Source organism: Brachycentrus maculatus, unplaced genomic scaffold (genome assembly GCF_059751285.1).
Source record: "Brachycentrus maculatus isolate JH-2025_06_01 unplaced genomic scaffold, ASM5975128v1 h1tg000632l, whole genome shotgun sequence".
Taxonomy (NCBI): Eukaryota; Metazoa; Arthropoda; class Insecta; order Trichoptera; family Brachycentridae; genus Brachycentrus; species Brachycentrus maculatus.
The window spans coordinates 43,467-69,140 of NW_028281368.1; the positions used below are offsets into that span (position 1 = coordinate 43,467).

General features: G+C 31.8%; 3 protein-coding genes across 15 annotated transcripts in view; 2 read left to right on the top strand and 1 right to left on the bottom strand.

The window, feature by feature from the left end:
* Positions 1–1,171: 1,171 nt before the first annotated feature.
* Positions 1,172–9,568, top strand: LOC148300940 (dipeptidyl peptidase 3-like). 4 transcript variants are annotated; one of them, XM_088274052.1, is made up of 14 exons: positions 1,172–1,762; positions 2,941–3,065; positions 3,409–3,561; positions 3,645–3,872; positions 4,098–4,221; positions 4,299–4,590; positions 4,791–5,044; positions 5,333–5,475; positions 6,108–6,219; positions 6,297–6,429; positions 8,240–8,363; positions 8,446–8,593; positions 8,979–9,152; positions 9,391–9,568. In XM_088274052.1, the coding sequence occupies exons 1-14, from the start codon at positions 1,714–1,716 to the stop codon at positions 9,534–9,536; spliced, it is 2,205 nt and encodes a 734-aa protein (XP_088130178.1). In that variant the 5' UTR covers positions 1,172–1,713; the 3' UTR covers positions 9,537–9,568. The 4 variants fall into 4 exon arrangements, with proteins under 4 accessions (XP_088130178.1, XP_088130177.1, XP_088130176.1 ...); XM_088274051.1 differs by having other exon boundaries at positions 1,172–1,268; positions 2,799–3,065; XM_088274050.1 differs by having other exon boundaries at positions 1,172–1,268.
* Positions 9,569–10,636: 1,068 nt separating this feature from the next.
* On the top strand, positions 10,637–22,770 carry LOC148300941 (dipeptidyl peptidase 3-like). Of its 3 annotated transcripts, none has more exons than XM_088274075.1 (14): positions 10,637–10,683; positions 11,723–11,848; positions 11,937–12,089; positions 12,167–12,394; positions 13,235–13,358; positions 13,445–13,736; positions 15,128–15,381; positions 15,801–15,943; positions 16,032–16,143; positions 16,745–16,877; positions 17,689–17,812; positions 18,022–18,169; positions 19,235–19,408; positions 20,473–22,770. In XM_088274075.1, the coding sequence occupies exons 2-14, from the start codon at positions 11,729–11,731 to the stop codon at positions 20,616–20,618; spliced, it is 2,151 nt and encodes a 716-aa protein (XP_088130201.1). In that variant the 5' UTR covers positions 10,637–10,683; positions 11,723–11,728; the 3' UTR covers positions 20,619–22,770. The 3 variants fall into 3 exon arrangements, with proteins under 3 accessions (XP_088130201.1, XP_088130203.1, XP_088130202.1); XM_088274077.1 differs by having other exon boundaries at positions 10,649–10,744; XM_088274076.1 differs by lacking the exon at positions 10,637–10,683 and adding an exon at positions 11,470–11,587.
* Positions 21,223–25,674, bottom strand: part of Nuak (Nuak family kinase 1) — a 48,840-nt gene continuing 44,388 nt past the window's right edge. For all 8 annotated transcript variants that reach the window (XM_088274068.1, XM_088274067.1, XM_088274066.1 and 5 more), the window contains one exon: positions 21,223–25,425. In XM_088274068.1, coding sequence (XP_088130194.1) covers positions 25,371–25,425 — 55 coding nt within the window. In that variant the 3' untranslated portion in view covers positions 21,223–25,370. The remainder of the gene's footprint in view (positions 25,426–25,674) is intronic.

The following is a 25,674-nucleotide window of genomic DNA, read 5'->3' on the forward strand; positions in this document are numbered from 1 at the left end:
CTATGATTTCTAAGGTCAAAATTTTTTCGTTTCCTAATTCGGAATGAAAAAAAAATAAGCTTGCGCTTGGCTTATAATTTTTGAATGATGATCATTTAGAATTCCGAAAGAGACAAGTGCTAGCCGAAAGTTGATGAAAAGCTCGATGAAAAGCTCGCCTGTGGGGGCAGGCTAATATTAACGCACACATTTTTCAACATTGAATTTCCGCATTCTGAATTCAGAACAATTAAAAATAAACTATAGTTATCCGTTTTATATTTAAAACGTTTACTGAGAAGCATCCATTTTTACAGCAGAAAATATTGTTGTCAGAGAGGCGTTAAAATACGCGTTAAATTCACAAAACGAAAAGATCCTTTTTCTGTCGGATTCTCTGAGTTTAAAAAAACTCTTTAAATCTCCTTTCCTATACCTTGAAGATGAACGAAGATAATGAAGATGAAGTTGATTTAGTACGGTGGTTGACAAACCACAGCACACGAGCAGCATGTGATTCTTTGCCCCTTTGAATGCGGCTCAGCCATTAATGTGCAAAATGTGTTGATATGAAAAAGAAATGTGAACTTTGTTCCCAAAGACCCGGAAAAAAACAGGACAATTATTGAAACAGAAAATGGTGTTTTTTTTTCCTTTTTTGGTTCTACATATTCGTGGGAACATTTTTTTACAGCATGAATTATCAAGAGTGGAATAATAAATCATGTTATTGATGAGAATCTGGTATCGTGTCTAAAATAAAAAACAACCACATCTAAAACTGACTTACTTAAACTTTCCAAGGAAATGCACAATCTATTTGTTATCAATAAATTAGATCATTATTTAGTATATCAAATTTGATTCAATGCACTGTAGGTCAATAAAATGATTTAATTTTCATTAATATTGAAAATCAGCGTACCTATACAGTTATATGTTTAAGAAATTTGACTCTAAAATGAAACCTGAATCGTAATACTAGGAATATTTCGACATTTGGCTCTGCTGACTAATGAGTTTGCCGACAATTGTGTAGTAGGTATGTAATGTGTTTATACCTACCTATAATCTTCAAGTCCGTGGAATTATTATTATTTGGTATTGTTTATGTATTGTTAGTCTGTGGTTAAATATTTGTTTTGGTCTGTGGTTAAATATTTTTCCGGGTGTTGGGCGACCTGTCGTATTTAATCTCTGGTTTGCGGTTTAGATTTAGTCATTCTGAATTCTCGATACTCATTTTTGCATTCGGAATAAGTGGTCTGTAATTGGGAACCATACAGCCGGTAATTATTTTGTATTTTGATAACTGTTCATCCAATTAATAATTTCCGGTTCTTTAGTTTTATCCTGTTCTATCATGAATAACAAAATAGGGTAAAGTTACCGGTACTCCTCAAAATCTAACAAATTTATTTCAAGTATTTAAATTGTTTTTGAAAAGTACGTTTTTTAGTTTAATAATTTGACAGAAAACGGCCTTAAATCCATTTTCTAAAGAATAAAAATAAACATCTTACATACCACTTGCTAGTCAGTGTCTACATAGTGCTGTACCAGTCACCGACAAGATTAAAATTTAATTCGCTTTTTATTGATATGATCGTTTTCTTAGAAAATAGACGATATTATTATTTAGTCGAACTAACCGAATAACACTACAAGTTTAAAGAATCTAATTAGATTTTTTTTAAATCTTTGAAAGTCATAAATAGGCATACTACGAAATTAATGCAACGAAGCATTAACTCCTCACATTTTATAGCATGGAAATTATTATGTATGCTACTTTTTCTATTTCTATTAATACTTAAAATAATGAGCAAGTCGAGCCGCTTAATAAAAACGCACAAAGAAATTTGGATGTATTGCTGTTGAATGGGATAAATCGGCAGCTGTCAGAAAAAAAATCATAAGGGAATTTTTTGACGTGGCCTCAAATTTGCTTCTCTGCAGCGCCTAAAATCATCTTAGTTTTATTATGGTTACTCGGCTACATCACAAATTTGTGAACATATATAAAAATGTATGAAAAATAAAATTGGCAAATCTCCCATCCAAGTATTAGTGGGGGGGAGCTAATTTAATAAATTAAAATGTTTAGCATCGAAATCTGTTCATTTTTATACTCGCCCATGACGTATGACACGCGCCACAGCATTTTGTGGTGTAGGAATTTCTAAACATATTTTAATTAATAATAAAATTTAAAACGCCTTCAAGATAATTTTTGCACTGTGTCTATTCTGAGCCACCATCATGTGCATTGTATTTGGACCTATTTAGACAATTTAACATCACTCGACTTAGACTTGCCGTAATTCACCGACTGTTGACCAGGACACACATTGATAGAGGGAAGGAATCAAAATAATTTTCATAAATGATTACTCAATTGTCTTAAAAATAATTGTTGCCCATTAAATTAAAATATACTTCAGTGTTTTTTAAGTCCCCTTTTTACTGGTTAAATGCCGGAGAGATCATCTTTAGAAAGATGGCAACAATACACATGAATCATTTCCAATGTTAGTTTTTCAAAAAAAATAATTGTTGATCCATAGTGATAATTTCTTATGCTATTCGATATATGAGCATAAAATGACAAACTGGCTGATACTTCAGTATGCACCTTGGAACTGCAACTGCATACTGAACTACCTGATTTAGAATGCATGGTTTTTATATTTTTATATTTAAAAGATTTGTAATCTTATAATCATAAATCATTTTATGACAATGGTTTTTATGCTAAAAAAAGTTACAAATTTCCCCTTGGCTTAAACAATTTAATTATTTGATAATCACTTTTGCAGAAATACATATCTGCAGAAATGCTGAGACTCTGCTCGAAACTGCGATATTCTTCATCAAGTTTAGTCAAAACTTGGCTCAATAGATCAGCCATGCAAACATCTGTCGGTCCCGAGTCGGTTGTTAAATCACGTATGTTTTCAGATATCATGAGTGTTAATTCTGAGTTTGTGCTCCCAAATGATCAACCTGTAGTAGAGTTGGACTGCACCACTGCTTTCAGCGCTCTGACTGACAATGAAAAGCTTTATGCGCATCACCTGAGCAAGGTTCGCAAATATGTCACATTTTATTATAATAAAACTCTCCTCATTACATACATAATAATAAAAATACTCTCAGTACGTCTACTTAAGTTGTTAACGATCCATGCTGGTCATACAATTATTCAACATGCCTATATATATATTTTTTAAAGAGACGTTTTTGGTTTCTCTAGTAACATATGGAAAATTAATTTTAGTAAATAAAACATTGAGCTGTTTGTATGTGTGATAAATTGTCTCATATTTAGTTATGTATAAACATAGTGTTAACAATAAATAACAAAAATAATGTATACATTCTTAAAGGTTGGACTTTACTCATTCTGTTTGTATCCATGTTTTGTAGGCTTGTTGGACTGGTGGGTTAATTGTTTTAGTGCAAACCAGTCCAGAGTCTCCGCTGATATTCTCCTTGCTTCATAGAATCTTTACTTCGGAGAGCCTCGAAAGTCTCAAATCGACTGCGCAATGTTGTAAAATCAGCGATGAGGACTGGACGGTGAGAAAGTTTTACAATTAAATGAAATATTTAGGTATAACATAGTAAGCTACTAGTTTACAAATCATCATTTTTCATTACAGGCTTTTTTGGTGTATTCCTGTGGTTTTTTTTCCAACTCGGGAAATTACAAAAGTATGGGAGATACTAAATTCATTCCAAACTTACCCAAAGAACGATTTTCAATTATTGTAAAATCTTCTAAGGCTTTTGATGCTCATCCTGTGCATATAGATAAGTTGTGGAATGATTGCAACGAGAGGATGTACTCTCTCACAGACCGACAGAAAAGTCTCGGGCTTGGAAGCAAGGTGAATTTTCGTTTCTTTATTACCATTTTTTATATCTCTAATAACCCTTAGTTCAGATCCTGCGTATTCATTTTGTCTCGGCTATGCTTACAAACATCTATTGGCCATTACTGTTATCCAGATGGACCAAATCAGTTTATAAATATTCTATCTTTTGGAATTGCAAAACACAATATTTTCCCACACTTGTACAACTAAGGGTGTATATCCTATATATGTTTATAGGGTATCTCAACCTACTTCTCAGGGAACTGCACGATGGAAGATGCAGATAGGGTAGGAGCTTGGTTACGTACTCACAAGTTAGAAGCGTACATTTCAAGAACCTGCAAGACCTGGACCTCTGATGGTTTGTTATTGACATAACATGTATGTATCTAATATTGTATGTTTGCAGCGTGACAATTTATTGATGGTATGTTTTAGGACTTCCGTTGTATACTACCCGTTTGGCTAGTGTAGAAAAGGGAGAAGATACTAAAATAACTATAGAAAGGGTGTTGTTTATGGGTGCATTCTTCGAAGTTGTGCGTGGAGATTATTCCCTTATTCTTCAACAAGTTATTGTACACTTGGAACGAGCGATTCAATATGCAGCTAATACCAACCAACAGCAAATGCTCAAACATTACATGCTGAGTTTCTACAAAGGCGATTTGAACGAACACAAAAATGCAAGCCGTTACTGGATTAAGGATAAAGGACCCGTTATTGAAACGTATGTTTAAATTCCAATAAGAAATGTGCAATTATTTCTTATTGTTTTTTTTTCAAATACTTAAACTGTTTTATTTCAGGGAAGTCTTGGAGGAAATTTAAAATAGATTAGAATAAACATCTTATTTTTTATATTCGCAATTTAAAAATGTACAAATTTTTTGAGTTTTGCATTTACTGTTTTTATATTAATTATTCTAGTTACCAAGGATTTATTGAAACCTACCGTGATCCGAGTGGACAGAGGGGTGAATTTGAAGGTTTTGTTGCGATGGTCAATAAAAAAATGTCAGAAAAATTCAAAGTTCTCGTGGATAATGCGGAAGAATTTCTGAAGCTGTTACCATGGGGCAAGGATATGGAAAAAGATAAATTCCTACAGCCAGACTTCACCAGTCTAGATGTCTTGACATTCGCTGGTAGCGGTGTGCCTGCAGGAATTAACATTCCTAATTGTGAGTTTTTTTTACTGAAATATTTCAATTTCATACTATTTTTCATAGATCTAAGTGGCTCGTTATCAAAAATAATAATCAAATTGAAGTGGTGACAACTTGATATATTACAAATGTTCATCTTACTTATACTAATAACAGGTGCGATCCGTATATAACTTAAGTTGTGTCTAAACCTACATGTTTGTTTTTTTTTTGTTATTACATATTTGATATTATTATATTATTATAAACCTACATGTTTGGTTTTTTTTGGTATTATTTACTAATTAATTATTTATTTCTCAGATGATGAAATACGACAGAGCGAAGGTTTCAAAAATGTCTCACTCGGAAATGTGATACCCGCTCACTATAAGGACACAGTGACACCCTTCCTATCTGAGGCTGATTCTGACCTGTTAAACAAGTATAGAGTTAAATCTTTTGAGGTAACCATATTATAACATGTAAAATAAACATTGTCACCCTCTTTATTAGAAATTTACGACTTTGAAGTGACTGGTATACCGGCAACAGTGACTTATAAGTCACCGCTTTGTTTAACAGGGACTTGGGTCGCTGCTTCACTTTGTCCGTCCCCATGCATGGAAATATATTTATATTTATATATATATATATATAGGCGTCCGCCTCCGTAGTGTAATGGTCAGCACGCTCGGCTACCATTCTGGAGGTCCCGGGTTCGATTCCCAAGGGGGGTAAAATAAATATAAGTGATTTTTTCACTGTAATATTTATTCAATATTACCCTGGACTGGTACCTGAAGCGGAAGGCTGATCACCTTTTCTTCATGTGTAAACGATCAAGATATCACTGCGTTTATATGACGCAGTGCCCTATGCACCATTGGGGTGCGGATAAGGGTTTTAAAAAAAAAAAAAAATATATATATATATATATATATATATATATATATATATATATATATATATATATATATATATATATATATATATATATATATATATATATATATATATATATATATATATATATATATATAATATTTATAATATTCATAATGTAATTGTTAAATATTTGTACATATTATTTTATCAGGTTCAAGTAGGATTACATGAACTTCTGGGCCATGGAAGTGGAAAGTTGTTCTATAGACATCCTGATGGAACTTTCAATTTTGATATAGATAAAGTTAAAAATCCCCTGACAGGTTAGTTGTTCTACCTAAACTATACATCATTTTCACCTTAAGTTTGTATAAACTCTCAGATACAATATTATTTCCAGGTGGTCCCATCGACTCATGGTATAAACACGGAGAAACATACGATTCTAAGTTTACCAATATCGGATCAACATTTGAGGAATGCAGAGCGGAAGCAGTTGGGCTATATTTGTGTTTGGATAGAAATGTGCTCAAGTAAGTGAAACAATAACAAAATCTTTAAACAATTACAATTTCAATGTAGAATAGAGTGCGTAAATAGCTGAAAATTTTCAAGGCAGTATACATACAAAATGATTTTTGTTCCAATCATTGAAGGGAGAACAAGAAAAAAATAGGCTGTTGTCAGATGTTGCAACTCAACTGCATTTAAAATCATTTGTTTTAATTCTGGTTCCTTTAATATACCACCTTGATAAAAAAGTTCCCGGAATGTATTCAGAAAATTAAAAATACAAGATTATTCATCAAAATCGATATTGTCCCCTTCAAAGTACTCCCCATCGACTTCAACGCACTTACGCCAGCAACATCAATCCTTAAAACATTTTTTATAATTGGTTTTCGGTATGGCCATCAGAGCCATTCGATTTTTCCATGACCTCGTCTCGGATGCTGTTCCGGGAGCGGTTTCTTGAGTCGACCGAATAAAAAAAAGTCGCAGGGAGCCAAATCAGGTGAATTCAGTGGTTGTTGGACGGCATTCGTTCCGTTTTCAGCCAAACGGTCACGGATAACGATGGCACTGTGCGACGGTGCGTTATAGGGGTGCAAGATCCACGAGTTGTTTGCCCACAAATCTGGTCGTTTTGGTGAATTGCTTCACCCAAACGTCTTGAGCGGATACAAAAACGATGCCTATCTCCTCTGCCATCTCTCCAATTCTCATTTTGTGGCTACGGTCATCCATTCTTTGATTTTGTTAATGTTTTCTTCGGTTTTCGATGTCGAGGGCCTGCCATTGCGTTTATCATCGTTGACGGACTCATGGCTACTTTGGAAATGTTCGTTTTCTTCAGAGTATTCCATTTTTCAAAATTGTCAATAAGCGAAATCATGTACAATCGCAGATGTACTCAATTCGGCGTAACTTTTACAAATGTCAAGCTATCAACCTGAAAATTTCATACAATGTCAATGACAGATGTAGCAACCTAAGAAAAAAAAAGAAAACTCAAATCGGGTGACTGAGAACGCCACACGGAGGTTATTCCGGGAACTTTTTGATCAAGGTAGTATACTTTTAAATATAAAACTTTTCATAATTCAAAATACAAAAAATATTCCGGACGAAATATTAAATAGAATTACAGTACACTCCTGATTTTGCGGGATGGATGGTGAAAAAAAATCTTGTATAATTGATTTCCTGGTTAATCTGAAAAGAAATTTAAAACTGCACTATATGCGCATATCTTCAGACTGCATCATATTGCTTGTAACGAAATTTAAATGCATCCTTTGCAACTCTCATTACTTTCTTATTGTTTTCTGTGTACATATGTCGGCTGTCATTTAAGTTTTTAGGCCATTAAGAGTAAAAATAGTTTTTGTATTTACAAATTAAGTACCCAAATGTCAAAGAATGATAGAGGTGAATAAGTGTGCTTAGTGCTTAGTGATTATACTTTATATATAAGTTGATAAATAGCAGCCAAAAGGAATGTCACATTTTAATGTTGCAGTCCAAATTTTCAACAAGAATTACTTCATTATTTATTTTGCACATCTGTTATTGTATTTTCATACCTAAAAATTTTACCCAATTTTGTTAAAAACCCTGATGCAATTTTTGGATATAATTTATAAGAATTACTACCTTCATATATAGTGAAAATTGTATATTCACCCTTAAATGGAAAAGGGTGTTTTTTCCTACCTATAATTTGTTCTTTTCCCTTTACAAACTAGTAGTTCTGGTCAAATTAATATTTGAGTACTTCATGAAAATTGCCATATTCGTTTTAGGGTTACTAATTACTTGTAATAATATTTCCAATTTTAGATCTTTTGGATACGAAGGGGAGGTAGCGGAAGACATAATTTACACAAATTGGTTGAACTTACTTTGGAACGGAGTTGCTAAAGCTACTGAGATGTACCAGCCTGCCACTCAAGCTTGGTTACAGGTACTTCTTTATTTTATTAAATTTACAAGTTAAAAAAAATATATAACCTGTTTAATAACCTATTACTTAATTATTATTAAAGGCTCACGCTCAAGCGAGATTTGTTTTGATGCGTCTTCTGCAACTTGATGGAGATGGTATCCTCAACATTACAGAAACTGACTCCGGAAAGAATATGTTAATGACTCTGGATCGTACCAAGATTGAAACAGTTGGGAAAAAAGTCATTGGTAAGATCAAATATTAGTCTGTTATTGAAACTGTCTATCATCAATTTATCATTAAAATCATATTTTTCATAAATGTACAATAATATAATTATATGTTTCTTATTCTGTTATCAAAACATGCATATTTCTATGTTTTGCGTGCGCATTTTATGGTGAAGAAATATTTCACTTGTTTTACTAGCCCTGTCTTCATTACCGAATTGTATCCACTTTAGTGATTTTTATAAAATGTTATTTAACTGCTATGTGAAAACTCTACTTTTGTTGTAATACATCAGGTGTAGTTAGAAAATAATTGTTTGAAATTGAATTTAACTTCAGTACGAATGCTACTGTTCTTGTGTAAATAGAAAATACTAGTTTAATATATAATTTTGTTATTTAGGTGACTTTATATTGAAGCTGCAAGTTCTGAAATCCACCGGAAATGTGCAAGGCGCACGAGAACTGTTTGCACATTATAGCGAGCTGAGAGAACCTTGGGGCAGATGGAGAGATATTGTCTTGGCACATAAGCAGCCACGCAAAATTCTCATTCAACCCAACACCGTATTGAAGAGTATGTATTTTCTCAAGAGCTTATTAGTCGATATTTTATAACATTGCATACTTAATAGTTAACTAAACTCCGAGAGATATTTTCGTCACGCTGAAGATAAAACAATGGCACAGAGTGTTTATAAATTATCAAACACATTTTACTTTTGAATTATTTATGTTTAAATTACGGTATCTGGCATAGTAACCCTGAAAGTCCTGGTAACCAAAGGTTTAATTCTTTATTGCACTTTTTCCAGATGGTCAAGTCACTCTCAAGACATATGAACCCAACCTGGAAGGGTTAATTCGTTCCTGGGTAGAGAGGTTTCCTGATACAGAACTGGATGATGTGTTGGAGGGCTTGGTTGAGGAGAATAAGGATTTTTATGTTAATATGTTTTAAGATATTGTATATGTACAATCATCAATTGATAATAATTTTTATGAATTAAATAATAAAAAAAATATATGTATGATCTTTTTTATTTTATACATACATATATGGAAATAAATGATTATTACAGATGAAAAGTGCGCCATTTATGATAATATTGCAATATTGCATGTTAAAATATCCTGGAATAAGCGAAGGGAATTTGTACAAACAACTTCCAAGGGAGGTTTATATTGAACAGCTGACTACACTAAACAATGCAATCAATGAGGAGCTCAACAAGTTGCTCTCTGGCGTGACCATCGCTCAGAGAGGTGTCCTGCCCGACATCTTGGTCATTCTTCCAGCCCAAGAAGAACTAGAAATAGGCGTAATAATACTCCCGAGACTCCGCCTACTTTACGCCCGGAGGCTGATTGACAATATATTGTTTTTAAGTTTATCTATTATCATCATATCATTATCCACGTCTTTATAAGCGCTCTTGAGGTAGTATTTTATGAAAATAGCGTTATATAAATTATCCAAAATCATTATTATATTAATCCATATCCTTTCCCTATGTGGAGTATATGTAGTCCACAAACTGTCTCCAGGCTTTTCTGTCGGCTGCCAGCTCCCTTGCATCCTCCCAAGTCAGATCTGCGTCCCAAAGTTCTGACGAGAAATGCTGACAAATTGTCAGCAGTGGTCGTCCTGGGCGGCGCGAACCTGATTAATTGTAAAAGAGGCAAGCTTGATGGCGGCTCTTGAGAGGCATGCGGTGTACGTCGCCAAGCCAATTGAATTATTATTATTCATAGTATTTTCCTAGGCCTAAGCGGGCCATTTATCAAATTATGGTGGAGTGGGATCAAACCCAGAAATTCTCCTCAGTCTGCGACACTAACCACGGGACCAATTTCGTATTTTTTTTTATTTCATTCACCCGTATATTTAAAAAAAAATTGTGTGATAAGACCAAGATAAGAATGATAAGATTTTTACCACTTGAGTGGTAAAAAACAAGTGTTCAATTCACAATTTTATCATGTCTTACCACAAAGTAGTTGCCAAAACAATAAATAAAATATTATCATATCATATCTATATTGGTATCATTTAACATCTTGACTTACTCCATTGAATAACCTCACCTAACTTCAGCGTTTGAAAGGTACCTATTATTAATAATCATAATACTTTCTTATTTGATTCAGGATTATAGAGTTTTATTGGTAAGCATCGATTTGATATTTAATGTAAATTTTGTAATATTTGGTAGTGGAAGCTTCTGTCCATATGGACATATGGACCTTCAATTTCAACTGAAATACTGAGTATGACATATTGTTTTCTCTGAACTCGAATTCAAGTAGGTATATAGTAAAATAATTATTTAAAGGATCAAAGATGATCACTAAAACAGGTACTAAAAACGCTATTTCCTGACCTAATGAATGAGATCTACATGTTCCATCACCTGTTTGCTTGGAAAGTAATCCTCGCAGTAGTTGATAAAGATATTAATGAGAAAATGGGGGATATATTTTATTAATAAATTAATAATGAATCAACTCTCCGCTTAAAAAGTGCAAACATCTTTATGAAACATCTGAGACAACTGTCTATCCTCAGAATCTTAACTACGCATGATATTACTCCTTTTTGCATCCTTTCTCTCATTTTCCTGCTTTCTATGCCTTCCTTATGCATTGAATTGTAGTAATGGAAATTGTTCCTACTATAATCTTATATTCTGTTAATTTTTTATACGCACTATACGTTAATTAATTCAAACAAATATCAAATGATATAAACTGTGTTCATTCACACTGTGTTTGACTGTTTTTAATTGGTTGAAATATGTATATTGCTTCGTAGCAATAACCCCGCCTATGTACATATCTACTGTATGATACATAAGTTTTAAATAGATAAATAAATACTCTCTCGAAAAACAGAAATCTATATGCCCCATTTTATATTTTGCATTGCGGCTAAGTTGTGTGGATCTAAAATCGTATAATAGTGTTGTTGGCCTTGGTTTTTATTAAATAAAATATGATTTTCCAGATAAGGTAATCTAACTTTAAAAGATATTTAGCAATGCTATGTGTTACTTAATAATAAAAACTTACGATGGACTAATCTATAGGAATAGGTGAGTTTTTTATTCTACTGCACTCGCAATCATTTCAGTTCATTTTTTCCAGATAATCATGAGTTCTATTTCTGAATTTGTGCTCCCCAATGATCAACCTATAGTAGATTTAGACTGCACTGCTGCTTTCAACGGCCTAACTGAAAAAGAAAAGCTCTATGCACACCACCTCAGTAAGGTATTACAATATTATATTGTTTGTGGCACTGCACTATATTTATTATTGTTTTAAGTATTTCTTATCATTTTTAATACATGTTTTATAGGCTTGTTGGGTGGGTGGCTCCATAGTTTTGCTGCAAACCAGTCCCGAATCTCCACTAATATTCTCCTTGCTGCACAGAATCTTTGCATCACAGACCATTGAAAATCTAAAATCAGCTTCACAGTATCATAACATTACAGATGAAGATTGGACAGTGGGTAATTTAGTATATTTTTCTCACTGAAGCGCATATAATATTTGTATAAATAAAATGTTATTTTCCTTTTTAAGGCATTTCTCGTATATTCTTGTGGCTTATTTTCCAACTCTGGAAATTATAAAAATATTGGAGATACTAAAGTAATTCCTAACATACAGAAAGAAAAATTCGCCGCTATAGTAAAATCTTCAAAGGCTTATATCGATCACCCTGAGCATATGGAGAAGTTGTGGAATGATTGCCACGAGAGGATGTACTCTCTCACGGACCGACAGAAAAGCTTTGGACTAGGAAATGAGGTGATTTATTCGTTAATGGATATGGGTATACCTATATCAATTCATTTGTTAAATACATTAAAAACATAGTATTAGGGATAACTGAATTTTTGTTTGTTTTTTGTTTTGTTTGTTTTTTGCAATGAGTGCAGTACGAGCCAGTTGAAACTTGTTCTTTGAGTCATACGCACATCCTTTGTGATTTACTTTACTTTCAGTAACAGGGTTGGGAAGTTGATAAACGTTGATAAATTGTTAAAATTTTATACCCTTTCACAAAAAATGACGGAATATTGCCTAAAAATTTACTGACAAACCCCAATGTCCCTGGTCAAAAGTACGAGACCACTTGTAAAAAATTGGTAAGGTCTGGAGAGAAGGTTTATGAGTACCATCAACCTTACTGAAGAAAACAAAACAGTACGGTTAAACACTTGTAGATTCAAGATAAATGTCTCTGCTGAACCTTTTTTTAACGAATTGTAATCAGAGATGAAAAATGGATCCTGTACAATAACAGAAAATGTAAAATATATACAATTATCACTAAATGAAAAGGCCAAGCCAACTCCTAAGCTAAATAAGACCATACAATAGGTATTGTCATGTGTTTGGTGGGATTTCAAAAGACTAATTCACTATGAGTTAAGCCCAGGGGAAATCGTTATTTAATCAAATAAAACTTTCTGGTACCTGTAATATTATATAACTAATACACATTGAGGTAAAAATAAAAGCTACATTAGCAAACATTTCAAAAATTGTTTCACATAAATAGCATTTTTGTGATTAAATGCATCATTGAATTTATTGAAGAGAATACAGACATCAGAATAAAACATAATTTATTTACTCTTATAGGGTATCTCAACATATTTCTCTGGTAATTGTTTTATGGATGATGCGAAATTGGTGAGTGATTGGCTGCGTTTGCGGAATCTAGAAGCTTACAACAATAGAACATTTAAGACAATGTCAGAAGATGGTTTGTGTATTTGATTTTTAAGAATATTCTTGAGTTTATATAACATTTAAAAAAAATTAACTAAGAATATTTTATAATCAAATTAGGAACTCCACTATATTCTATCCGTTTGGCAAGTGTGGAGAAGGAAGCCGATAGTAAAATAAGCGTAGAAAGGGAGCTGTACAAAGGAGCATATTTCCAAGTGGTGCGTGGAGATTATTCACCTATTCTTCATCAAGTTATTGAACACTTGGAAGAAGCAACTAAATATGCAGCTAATGAAAATCAAAAGCAAATGCTTAAACATTTCATATTGAGTTTCTCTAAAGGTGATTTAAACGAACACAAAAATGGAAGTCGTTACTGGATTAAGGATAAAGGACCCGTTATTGAAACGTAAGTTAAGTGTATGTAATTATTCTTGTCTCAAATAAAGAATAAAGGTATTTAGAATTAAATCCAAATTGAAATTTTTTTGTAGTTAATGCAAATAAGACTTAATTACATTAAATTATAGGAGAAAAAAAACCTCTTAAAGATGGACTTCATAAAATATTATATTTAACCCTTACCATTTCCTTGTTGAGCGTCACTCAACATTCATTTTGTTACATCAGTTCCAATGTTGAGTGACACTATGATGCCATTTGTAGATAATTTTAATATAGATGGATTTTTTTTACTATGGTTTTTGAATCACAATTGAATGACAAATTTTAGAATCGCAAAAAGACACTTTAGTACTTGCTATTGTCAAGAGATGGACTATGTTTCTGGCTGTGCCTTGCCGCAAGCCAAATATTTAATTTACAACTGGCGACGGGGCTCCAAATACTGTTATTTTGACTTGCACCTCTTAATTTTTTTTAATTATTGTTTTACGGATGAGTTGATATGCAAAATAACAGAAATATGTTAAAATGCTGTCAATATTTTAGATACAAAAAGTTTATCAAAATATTTTATTTGGAAAATATAAACAGGTATGAATATACCTCATTGTACTGCTTTATAAGAAAGACTCTAAAGTGGTCCAGAAAACCATTTTTCATTTTTATACATTCATATATCGTAGTCATACAGGAGAAAGTGACCAAGTGCATTTTTTACAAAAACGTGATCATTGAATATTTGATATCTTACTAGCTTAATATTGCCCTCAAAAAAAAATCCAAAGGATTTAAAACTAGGAAGTATAATATATTGACTTGTTAAAAATGACTAACTGCATTAATGTTTATATTCTTGACAAGCAAAAGTGACTAAAATGGCCCTCCTGAACATTTTACATTTTGGTAATTGATCACTTTCTCCTGTACGACTACGATATGTTGTATAAAGATCGGACAGTGGTGGAAATGTAGCAATAACTCATAAGTAGTACAGTCAAACTTCATGTCACTTATTGGAGACTTTAGGGCACCCGAAGCAAATCACAGAACGGGGGCTACAGTAGATACAGAACAATCTCTCAATGGAACCCCTCACATTATTTATTTATAACCAGAGGGGGAACCACAAGTATTGTGCTGTGTGCTCCAACAGTAAAATAAAAGGTGGGAGAAAAGAAAAATGCTATTTTTGCAAAACATGTTTTTTGCAGAACACCTTTGCTTTATACTGTACCAAAATTATGTATTTATAAATATTACAATTAAGAATTATAATATAGTAGCATGTGATGACTTGTAAAAAATTGGTAAAAGAAAAAGACAACTTTTTTAAAAAAAGGTAATAAAATAACATGAATTAATATTAATATAGTAAATAACTTCATTTTTTTCCAGTTACCAAGGTTTTATTGAGACCTATCGTGACCCTATTGGCCAGAGGGGGGAGTATGAAGGATTTGTTGCCATATTAAATAAAAAAATGAGTGAAAAATACAAGATTCTTGTTGACAATGCTGAAAACTTTCTAACACTTTTACCATGGGGAAAAGAATTTGAAATGGACAGGTTCCTTAAACCAGATTTCACCAGTCTGGATGTCCTCACTTTTGCAAGCAGTGTGATACCATCAGGAATCAATATTCCTAATTGTACGTTTATTAAACAATAGGGTTTTTTCACATGAAGTTGGGATATTATTATAAATATGCAGGACAACCATATCGTTTATGTTTCTGATTGGTTTAATATAAATAAAACAAAAGTTTTCACATATAATTTTGTATTTTAAAAATTATGCTATAAAATCGGGAGGGGTTAAATCACGATAATGTCATCACCAACATAGCAAACATACAACATATGTTAAACTATACATTTGGCATCTCGTAGACCTGTTACATTTCAAAATAATGTTTTCTCAACTTCTCTTTGTCAAAAAAAAAGATTTGCAAGTCTTTGTAATTTTTTTTAATAAATAAAAAGTACATGTGAAAAGACCCTTTTACAAAACTATAATTATTAATGAGTGAAATGCGTTTAGTTTACATTATGAATTGATATTTCATAGATGATGAAATACGACAATGTGAAGGGTTTAAGAATGTTTCCCTCGGGAATGTGATTCCGGCACACTATCGAGACACAGTAACACCTTTCTTATCTGAATCAGATTCTGATATTTTAAACAAATACAGATGTCCATCATTTGAGGTAAAAAAAAAACAACTGCAAGTTTACTGAGTATTTCAATGTTTGCAACAATACAAACTAAAATTGACTAGCATTTATATTTTCCCAGGTTCAAGTTGGCTTACATGAACTCCTAGGTCACGGAAGTGGAAAATCATTTTACCAATATGCAGATGGTTCCTTCAACTTTGATATTGATAAAGTCAAAAACCCTCTTACAGGTTTGTCTTAACATCAACATAATCGCATCGTATTCTTATTTGAAGCAATCCTTAGAATGTATGATAATCTGCTTGAAGAATTTCCATAATTATTGGGTCCAAAGTCTGAATTTCGGTGCATGGACTTTCACCAAGGGAGCTAGGGTAGCTGGTAAAGCCAACTGGAGGACACTAGCATATAATCGTCTATACAATTAACGGATTTTTACTGGTAAAAGAACTTTTATGTCATTGAAATCTTTATTTTCAATCAATCAATCTGCGTTAAAAGTTATGATTTGTGTTAGTAAAAAATATTGATGCTACTAATGGAAATCAGTTACGTTCTATCAATATGTGAGGCGATGTACAGAAGCATGGATGGAGTAAAGACCCAACCCATTTTATTGAAAAAAAAAAACAATTATTTGGTAGCAATACTTCCTAACAAAAAATATTTGTGAATTACCTAATTCCAGTTAACAAGAGAAAATATTTTTTTATCACCATTACTCAAAAATCATACCTGATTAGGTACAATAATAAATTGTATAAAGTATGCAAGTTTTATTATTTTTTTAAAATCATTATCTAATCAAAATTTATGTTTTATGTTGACTAGGTGCTTATATTGATTCATGGTATAAAAATGGAGAAACTTATGATTCTCAGTTTACCAATATTGGATCAACTCTGGAAGAATGCAGAGCAGAAGCAGTTGGACTGTATTTGTGTTTAAATAGAGCAATTCCGAAGTGAGTATCTGACAATGAAATCCTAACATAATTTGTTTAGTAATATGTTTTTTAAAAGCAGTGATAATGTTTTAAATGTATTTAATATTTAAAGTGCATTTTCTATGATTCGAGAATTGTGTTCCAAGTGCCAGGCATCTTAAAAGATCGCAACACCCGGCATTGAGCAAGAAGATAAATATTTTTTTCCTTAATGCATGTTCTGAGAACGGAATAAGCAACAATGAAACTCTCTCCTTACCATCCATTGTTTACTTTGTGTAATACCACTTTTTTAAATCACTTATTTGTGACTACCGGTTTCGGAAAATTATTCCATCATCAGGTCATTAAAATTAAAATTAAATTATTACGATTTGACATACGTATAATTTTTTTTTCATTTATACTCTTTCAATTTTTTTTATCCAAATGTCAAATCGTAATAATTTTCTTTTAATTTTAATGACCTGATGATGGAATAATTTTCCGAAACCGATAGTCACAAATAAGTGTTTTAAAGTGATATTACCCAAAGTAAACAAAGGATGGTAAGGAGAGTGTTTTATTACCATACCACAAAGTTATCAATGTTTTTAATATACAAAACAATGAAACTAATCAATTTTTAGAAAACATACTTTCTCCTTTTTAATTTCCATACAATCATTTCATTATGTCGAGAAAAACATAAGACATTTGTTAAGTGAGGAACTGCGCTTTTGCCTGTGTTGTGATTTCCGTTACCCTCTAATTTGGGTTTGCTCTAAAGCTTGTTGATGCAACACAACATTTGCTTTCCCTTTAATGCGAACCTATGATTTATTTTTAGGATATTTGGATATGTAGGAAATGCTGCTGATAATATAATTTACACAAATTGGCTAAATTTGCTTTGGTATGGGGTTGCTAAATCCATTGAGTTGTACCAACCGGCAACAAAGGCTTGGTTACAGGTAAAAATTACATTTTATACTGTGGATGAAGTAAGTACCTTGTAATTTCTTATAATAACAGTTAACTTCAAAAATTTAAAAAGTCCTGCCCTACAAAGTTTATATTTTTATAACTTGTCATTTTTTTGTTGTTGAGAAATTTAAATAATATGTGCATATTATATAGACCTATAAGATTTAAAAATCATTGTTATTATGTTTTACAAAAGGCTCACGCCCAAGGAAGATTTGTTTTGATGCGTCTCCTAGAACTTGAAGGAGGTGGTATACTAAAAATAACAGAAACAGAACAAGGAAAAAATCTGTTAATGACTCTAGATAGATCTAAAATTGAAACTGTCGGAAAGAAAATTATTGGTAAGGTTTAATTTATGAACTTATTGTTTTATATATATATATATATATATATATATATATATATATATATATATATATATATATATATATAGTTCTGTCCCCTATCCACACTAGATGTCACATAGGGCATTGCATTAGTAGACACGGAGTCAACTGGTTGTTAATCATCGGGTCTAGGATTCTTTGATTTAGGAGACGAATATATTAGAATGATATAAACATAAGTCATAATTCATTTAACCTTCAAACTGTTCATACGTATTTTATTTTTGTGTTGTGATACATATCTGTGTTTAAATGTAAGACTTACCCACACATTTTAATACCCAAGATAAAGTGTTTTTGATGGTGTCGAAATTGGAACTTTTTTTATAAAAAAAAGGGAAATATTTGTGTTTCTATTACTTACACAAATATTTCCATTTCATACTATTTTTGTGAGGCTAGGTGGCTCATTATTAGAAATAGGTATCAAATTGTGGTAGAGTGGGTTCGAACCGAGAAACTCTGACTTAAGAGTCTGGGACACTAACCACGGGACCACATGAAGAGAGACATCTCTTTTATGACATACTAAGACATGACATGCAGAGACATTTATTAGGATAATCATAACAGAAAAGGAAAAAATAGACAACCATTTCATTTAAAAATTATGGTACAAATTACAATATCATTCTGTGAATTAAATGGGTTCTATAAATATAGCATTTGCATGTGCATATAGAACCCTTTCAAAATGCAAAACGACTGAATATGTATATTAATTTTTCATTTATACATATTGAAAATATTTTTTATAGAAAAAAACTAACTAACTAACTAATCATCACGCCGCTTCCCTGCAGGGGTAGGCAGAGAGAATAGAACGCCACACCACTCTGTCTTTGCAAACATTCTACGCCTCTTCCACGTTCATGCATCTCCTCATACATACCCGCCGATTGTAACGACTCCTAACCTGACCACTTTTAAGTATTTGGCATACCTGATCGTGCCATGTTTTTCTCGGTCTTCCTCTGCTAAGCATGGTATTGATTATAAAGTTCACACCAAATCTTACAGGCGAGTTCTTAACTAAACTACAAGTCCTCAAGTCTACGGCAAACAGTAAAGGTGCACGAAAGCTGTTATCTCACTACAGTGAAGTAAAGGAACCTTGGGACAGGTGGAGAGACATTGTGCTGGCACATAAACATCCAATGAAAATTATTGTTCAGCCTAACACAGTATTAAAAGGTATACATTTAAAAAACATTATTATTGAGTATATTCTGCATGTGTGTTAAACAATTTAGCACAATAGAAAACAGTCAAGTTTTCAAACACATCCTAAGAATGTTATTTGTCGTGAATTTGTCATTTTTCATATTTCATGCAATCTTGTCGAGTAGAAAAGCCAAATATTAATTTCTTTTGACAAATTCATCAGCATTGCTTCTTGAAGATTTCTCTAATCCTACTTCTATTAACAAAAACCAACTGATGTTTCATCTGAAATTTATTGAAGGACTAACAGAAAGTGGAGAATTCATAGAGTTACCAAATTTCTACTTAATTTTGGAAATCTTGTCAATCAAAATGAATTGGGATGCGTTTGAATTTTTTTTAAATATACGGGTCTGGAAGGACGGTAATTTACTAGAGAAAATTATGATTTAAGATGGATAATTGTAGGATACGGGGAAGGATCCCCTTAGTCTCTTGTTTGTCATTTCATTAAACTCAACTTTTATCATGTTTATGGAATACAGGCATATGACAGGATGCGGAAGGGAAGTGTTATTCGGTGGTATTTCTTTCTGGGTCATGCAGTGTTTGGTTTTTGCCTAGTTTTGGATCGCGTTACAGCATTCATGAGTCCTAGAATCACTTCAGCCCTGATAATGAATGATATAAGTGCTAAAAAACACAATAATCCAGAAAACGGTCCGCCTCCTTAGTGTAATGGTCAGCACGCTCGGCTACCGTTCTGAAGGTTCAATTCCCAGGGGGGTCAAATAAATATAAGTGATTCACTCTAATATTTATTCAATATTACCCTGGACTGGTACCTGAAGCGGAGGGCTGATCACCTTTCCTTCGTGTGTTAATGATCAATATAACACTGTGTTTATATAATGCAGAGCCCTATGTACCATTGGGATGCGGATAAGGGTTTGAATTGTACTTGCTGTTTGTCAGTCGATACAATTGGAGACCATGAGCACCTATAAACACAGCTATCTTCTGGCACCCAGCACCACATCCTGGTTTAAACTTTCGCAACACATTAATTAATGTGAGTAATAATTTCATTTCAGATGGTCACATTACTCTAAAAACATATGGACCCAACCTGCAAGGGCTAATACTTTCCTGGGTAGATAGGTTTCCCAATACTCAGCTAGATGATATTTTAGAATCTTTGACTAGAAGTGATAGTAACCATTTTATAAACATGAATTAATTCATAATACCATTGTCAGCTGTCAATATAAACCGAGAGTTTTTACTGAATTTGGGGCCGGCATATTCACGTCTGTATGTCTGAGGTGAACTATTGTAATAAAAAATGTCAAATTTTCACAACAGATGAATAAGTGTTTTTTTGTTATTTATTTTTTAAATATTTATTTGACTTTATTTAATTTAATTTTAATCATAATAACATTATTTTTTTATTGCCAGAGGTTTAATATAGTTACAAGATGTGTGGTAACATTTACATCTGTTTAGGCCTGTGGTAACATCTGTGGAGGGCCCTCCAAGCTTGCACTGATTCAGCAGAGATCCATTTTCATCTGCTCTGACAGCAAACATTATTGCCGAGCATACATTTTCACAGTTGTCAGAAGAACAACGCGCTCAGTGGATACCAAATGTGCAGAATGCCACATACACATGTTAGCGATGTAGTAAATACCCATCATTTAATTGTTTAATATGTATATCTAACCAATCGTCAAGATCAGATACATATTAAGTTCTGCGCTACTTACTCAAAAGTATAAGCTAAATAATAGGAAGAAAGGAAAAAATGAAGGCAGTAGAAATAAAAAGAAAACCACAGTTTGTAAAATATATATTTTCTTCAAGAAAATTATCACATTCTATAATAAAGTATGTAAATTGAATACAAAAAAGCCATTTTCATCAGATCATTAACCACTCGCTTGAAGTCCTTGAATAAGCATTGCAAAGCTCAAATAATTATATCAACACTCACATAACAATAATTATCTGTCAAGACAAGCTTTATCTTTCGCTCCAATTTTTTTAGAACATTTTTGGGTAATATGTATAAATTATTGTTGAAATAATCACTTTGAATAGAATTCAGTTACTATGTTATTACTTATATAAAATTAGTATTTGAAATTGAATTATATTGTAAAGAAAAAGTTATTCTTTAATTTATTTTATACTTAATGTTAGTATAAAAAGGGGCGAGCAATATTTTTGCCAGTACGAAGATTTAGTGTGACTTTGTGTTATATTATTTACTATACCTATGCAAAATTTTCATTTTTATCAGTTTTAGTGTCATACTTTGACAACTCAATGTAAACTCGGGTCTAGAAACGCAACTTTCATAAAATCAACCAAAATACTTAACTGAAATCTAACCTTTTACATACACAACCACATCATTAAGTACATAAGTATATAAACAAGTTTAACACATTAAATTAAAGATATTATATTAATCCTATTAGGGTTATATGTATAAGGTATGAAATAAATAAAAAATTCAATATACATTTATTTGAATTGAAATCTGTTTTATTTAACACATATATTATATAAGGAAATAATACTATCATTTCCACTGGAAAAAAAACTGATGAGTAAAATTGATTTTCGCATATTTTTGTATTATTTTATACTTATTTAAACATAAAAATATTAACGAATTTCGTACAACTGGAGTTACTAAGTGTTAACTAGCAGCTTCATCGATGTTGCAATTATATGAAAACTGTAAAAGATATTTTAGTGCACACGGAAGTAACGGAATGTTGATATTTTAAACATTCTTTATCATTATCATTTCGTTATAATAACAATAATTTTGAAATACGATAATTCTATTTCGTTCTGCAAGGGAAATGATAACTGTTAATATCTTTTAACACATATTTTTTTAATTAGTTACTTATTTAGTATACAGTATATACTCATATTTCACGTCTCATAACATAAATTATATTGCTTTTAATAACACAAATGATATAATTTAATAAGTTAACTTTAATGCTATCATCATAAAAAAACAAATTTTATAATTGTGTGTTCTATAATTGTGTGTTATCTATTCTAAGTTATACATTTCATTGATAATTGATGGCATTTTTTATTATTAACCTAATACTTGTTCAATTTATAGTTTAAATAAACTTTCAACTTACAAAAGTAACAGTTTAAATGTAGGCATTTTCACTAATAGTAAGCGAGTGGGTATATTAAATAGTCTACTAATTATTACGGGTTTATTTACAGCACAGTATAACTTATTCAGACTTAACATACATATATTAAATCTTAGTTTTCGGCACCAATTCACTAACAGACTAGAACAAGAAAACGATGAAAGGCAATTTAATAAACCTCATCTAAAACTTTACTTACGCAAAACTGTCTTCCACCAACACGGTAAGCCCGTAACACCACTATGGCTGCTACGATTTGTCACTTCCATCATGAAAGGTGTTATTAAGATATCATTACATATTAAGCAACTCTGGTACCTACATTAAATATCCATTAATCAAAATTTCACTTTAAGCACCAAAAAACTATGTGATCGCAATGCCTTTTGCAAGACTTAAAAATATATCACGAGCTCTGCTCTATAAACTATTATTGTTTTCAATCAAGTTAGCATTAAACAATGGTAACAATTGTGCGAGATATCCTAAATTACCTCATAACTCAGCAATTTATATTTGCAGGTTTAAAGTGTGCTCCATTACATCTTACCGGAGTATGAATACGAGCGGGATATTGAAATTTTTAAGGTCGTATTCCCATGCAACATAATTTGCGGATGCATTTTGCACGATATTAAAACAGGAATGAGATAATTTGGGTTTTAAAGACATTTGAAAATTAGCAGTCGCTTACTAATTTACGCATTCTAAAATGATATTCTAACAACTAACAAAATTATTTTATGTACTTTCTGAAATACAATATATTTTGGCAGATATTTGGCTCCAATACGTGAACATTAGACTCAAAATTAGATGTATGTACAATGTTTCAAACAGTTTTATTTACGAGCAAGCTAAATGGGCTGATAAAAATAATTGGTTTAAACTTGTAAAAAAACAATACTCAGCGTACCATTCTATATTTTTATTTCCCTTTTTTATGACATCAATTGAGAATATATAGTCAGGCAGAAGTTGATAATTACAAATATCCATAAAATTACATTTCATTGATAAATAAGGTAATAATTTTTCATATCTAGTGTTAAGATTTCAAATCATTTTTAGAAGTGCAATGTTTTGAAACATTCACATGATTTAAGATGAACTACAAGCGCTATTTTTAAAATCACAAAAAGTGAACTGTTAGTTATAAACTTCTGTCAGAGACTCGACGATACGGTTATTTAAAATAGCGTATGATTTCTACATATAATTTTATATTATGTACTCAAATTCCACACTAATATTTTTAATACAAGCCAATGATTTAAAAAATATTTTATTATGAAACATGTATCTACGCCGACTACAGTAAAAGCTTGTTAATTTAAACAATGATAAATACAATTTGCAATGATAAATATTTATTATAATATATAAAATAGTAGACAAAATTCTGATTGTAATAAGTGAATGTGAATCAATCATGAAGTTTTGGTTTATTTATCCGGAATTAGAAAACAGCCTGTCTATCATTGGTTGGAACGTTAGGTGCTGCTGACCCTTCAGGTTCTGGTCACACAGACGGAAATGTACCTAACTAATGTTGTGATTTTAAGTCCTTATTTCACTATTTTCACTTATTTAAAGAAGTCTTCATAAGTGTAAAATAAAATTAAGAGAGAAAAAAAAAACATTTCAAAAACTGATATATGTTTTTTATGCTGTTTTTTTTATTTGTCTCGTATATTAGTATCATTGAGGTTTTTGCACTTGACTTTTATTTATATGACTGAAATTTAGACATTTAGATTTTTGTGAAATAGGATTGGAAAATTTATATGGAAAATACACTAAGACGTCACTTTGCTTCGTAGATAATATGTTCCAAAATATCGCGACGCAAATTGAAACAACGCAAAGTGAATTGCTTTTTTCTATTGGAAATCATATAAATATCAAAGATAGCGAAAATGAGTCTTAATTCAGTAACGAGGCAACTTCGAAAAAACGTAAAGTGAAACGACCCAAAGCGAGGTTTGAGTATATTTAGCTTTTAATAAAAAAAAACACTTTTTTGAATTTTGTTGCTGCTACAGACAGAAAGAAAAACTTTTTTTAAGTTGATCGAAATCACTGATTTTATTTACTGCTTTTGTTATTTTGCAGACGAAAAATACTAATTACCTTCGACACACTGCTGCGCATCGTTTGAATATGAAAATGGGGAAATATTTTATTCTTACATTTTATTATAATTTGAAATAATTTTTAAAGATTTCTATAAATTGAATTATTTTTCGAATTTTGGTTGTGAGTTTCAAATTATCAAACTTTTACTGTAAAAATTCAAAATATTTATAAATATTTCAAAATATTTATATGTAAAGTATTATTAACATGGATTCCGTCTCGGAAATTAATTATAATAATGCCAGCACAAATTATCAAAATGGTTCAATATTATTTTATTCAGAAACTGGATTATTTACCCTACAGATAGATCAATGTACAGGTGTCTCAACTTGAGATGACAACTCAACATCTCAATATACAGGAGTCTCAACTTGAGATAACAACTCAACATCTATCGTTTTTATACAAAAGAAGATGGAAGTCTGAGCATCTCATGGCACGACAAAGTGCTCACTTTAGTCAGCCAAATGTCAGGTCGTAAGCCCTGGGATGCTCAGATTTCCATCTTCTTTCGTATAAAAATGAAAGATGTTTCATCTCAAGTTGAGACACCTATAATATTGGTTCAGTAGTGGAGATAATGACACCAAACCAGATTAATGAAAGTGAAATGAGAGTAGACTAATGCTGTTTATAATAAAACGTTATCACTCAGCTCGGTCTGCCGGTTGATCATGTTCATTGGCGGATATAAGGTTGGATCTGTAAATGAAATGAAAAATGATTTTCGATTAGTGCTAATAAGCGTACGATGCATTAAGTAGCAAGATAAAACCTCTCTTTATACAACAAGAATTGAAAACCAAAAGCGTTAAGACACTCTCATTCTATGTACCTAGTGCTGAAGTAGATTATTATTCCTTTAGCATTTAGAAACAAACTGGCATGATCTGTCGCTTTTGGGCGGGGAGGTTATTAGAGGTGAGAACGGTAAGAGTTTATGCGAGCGTC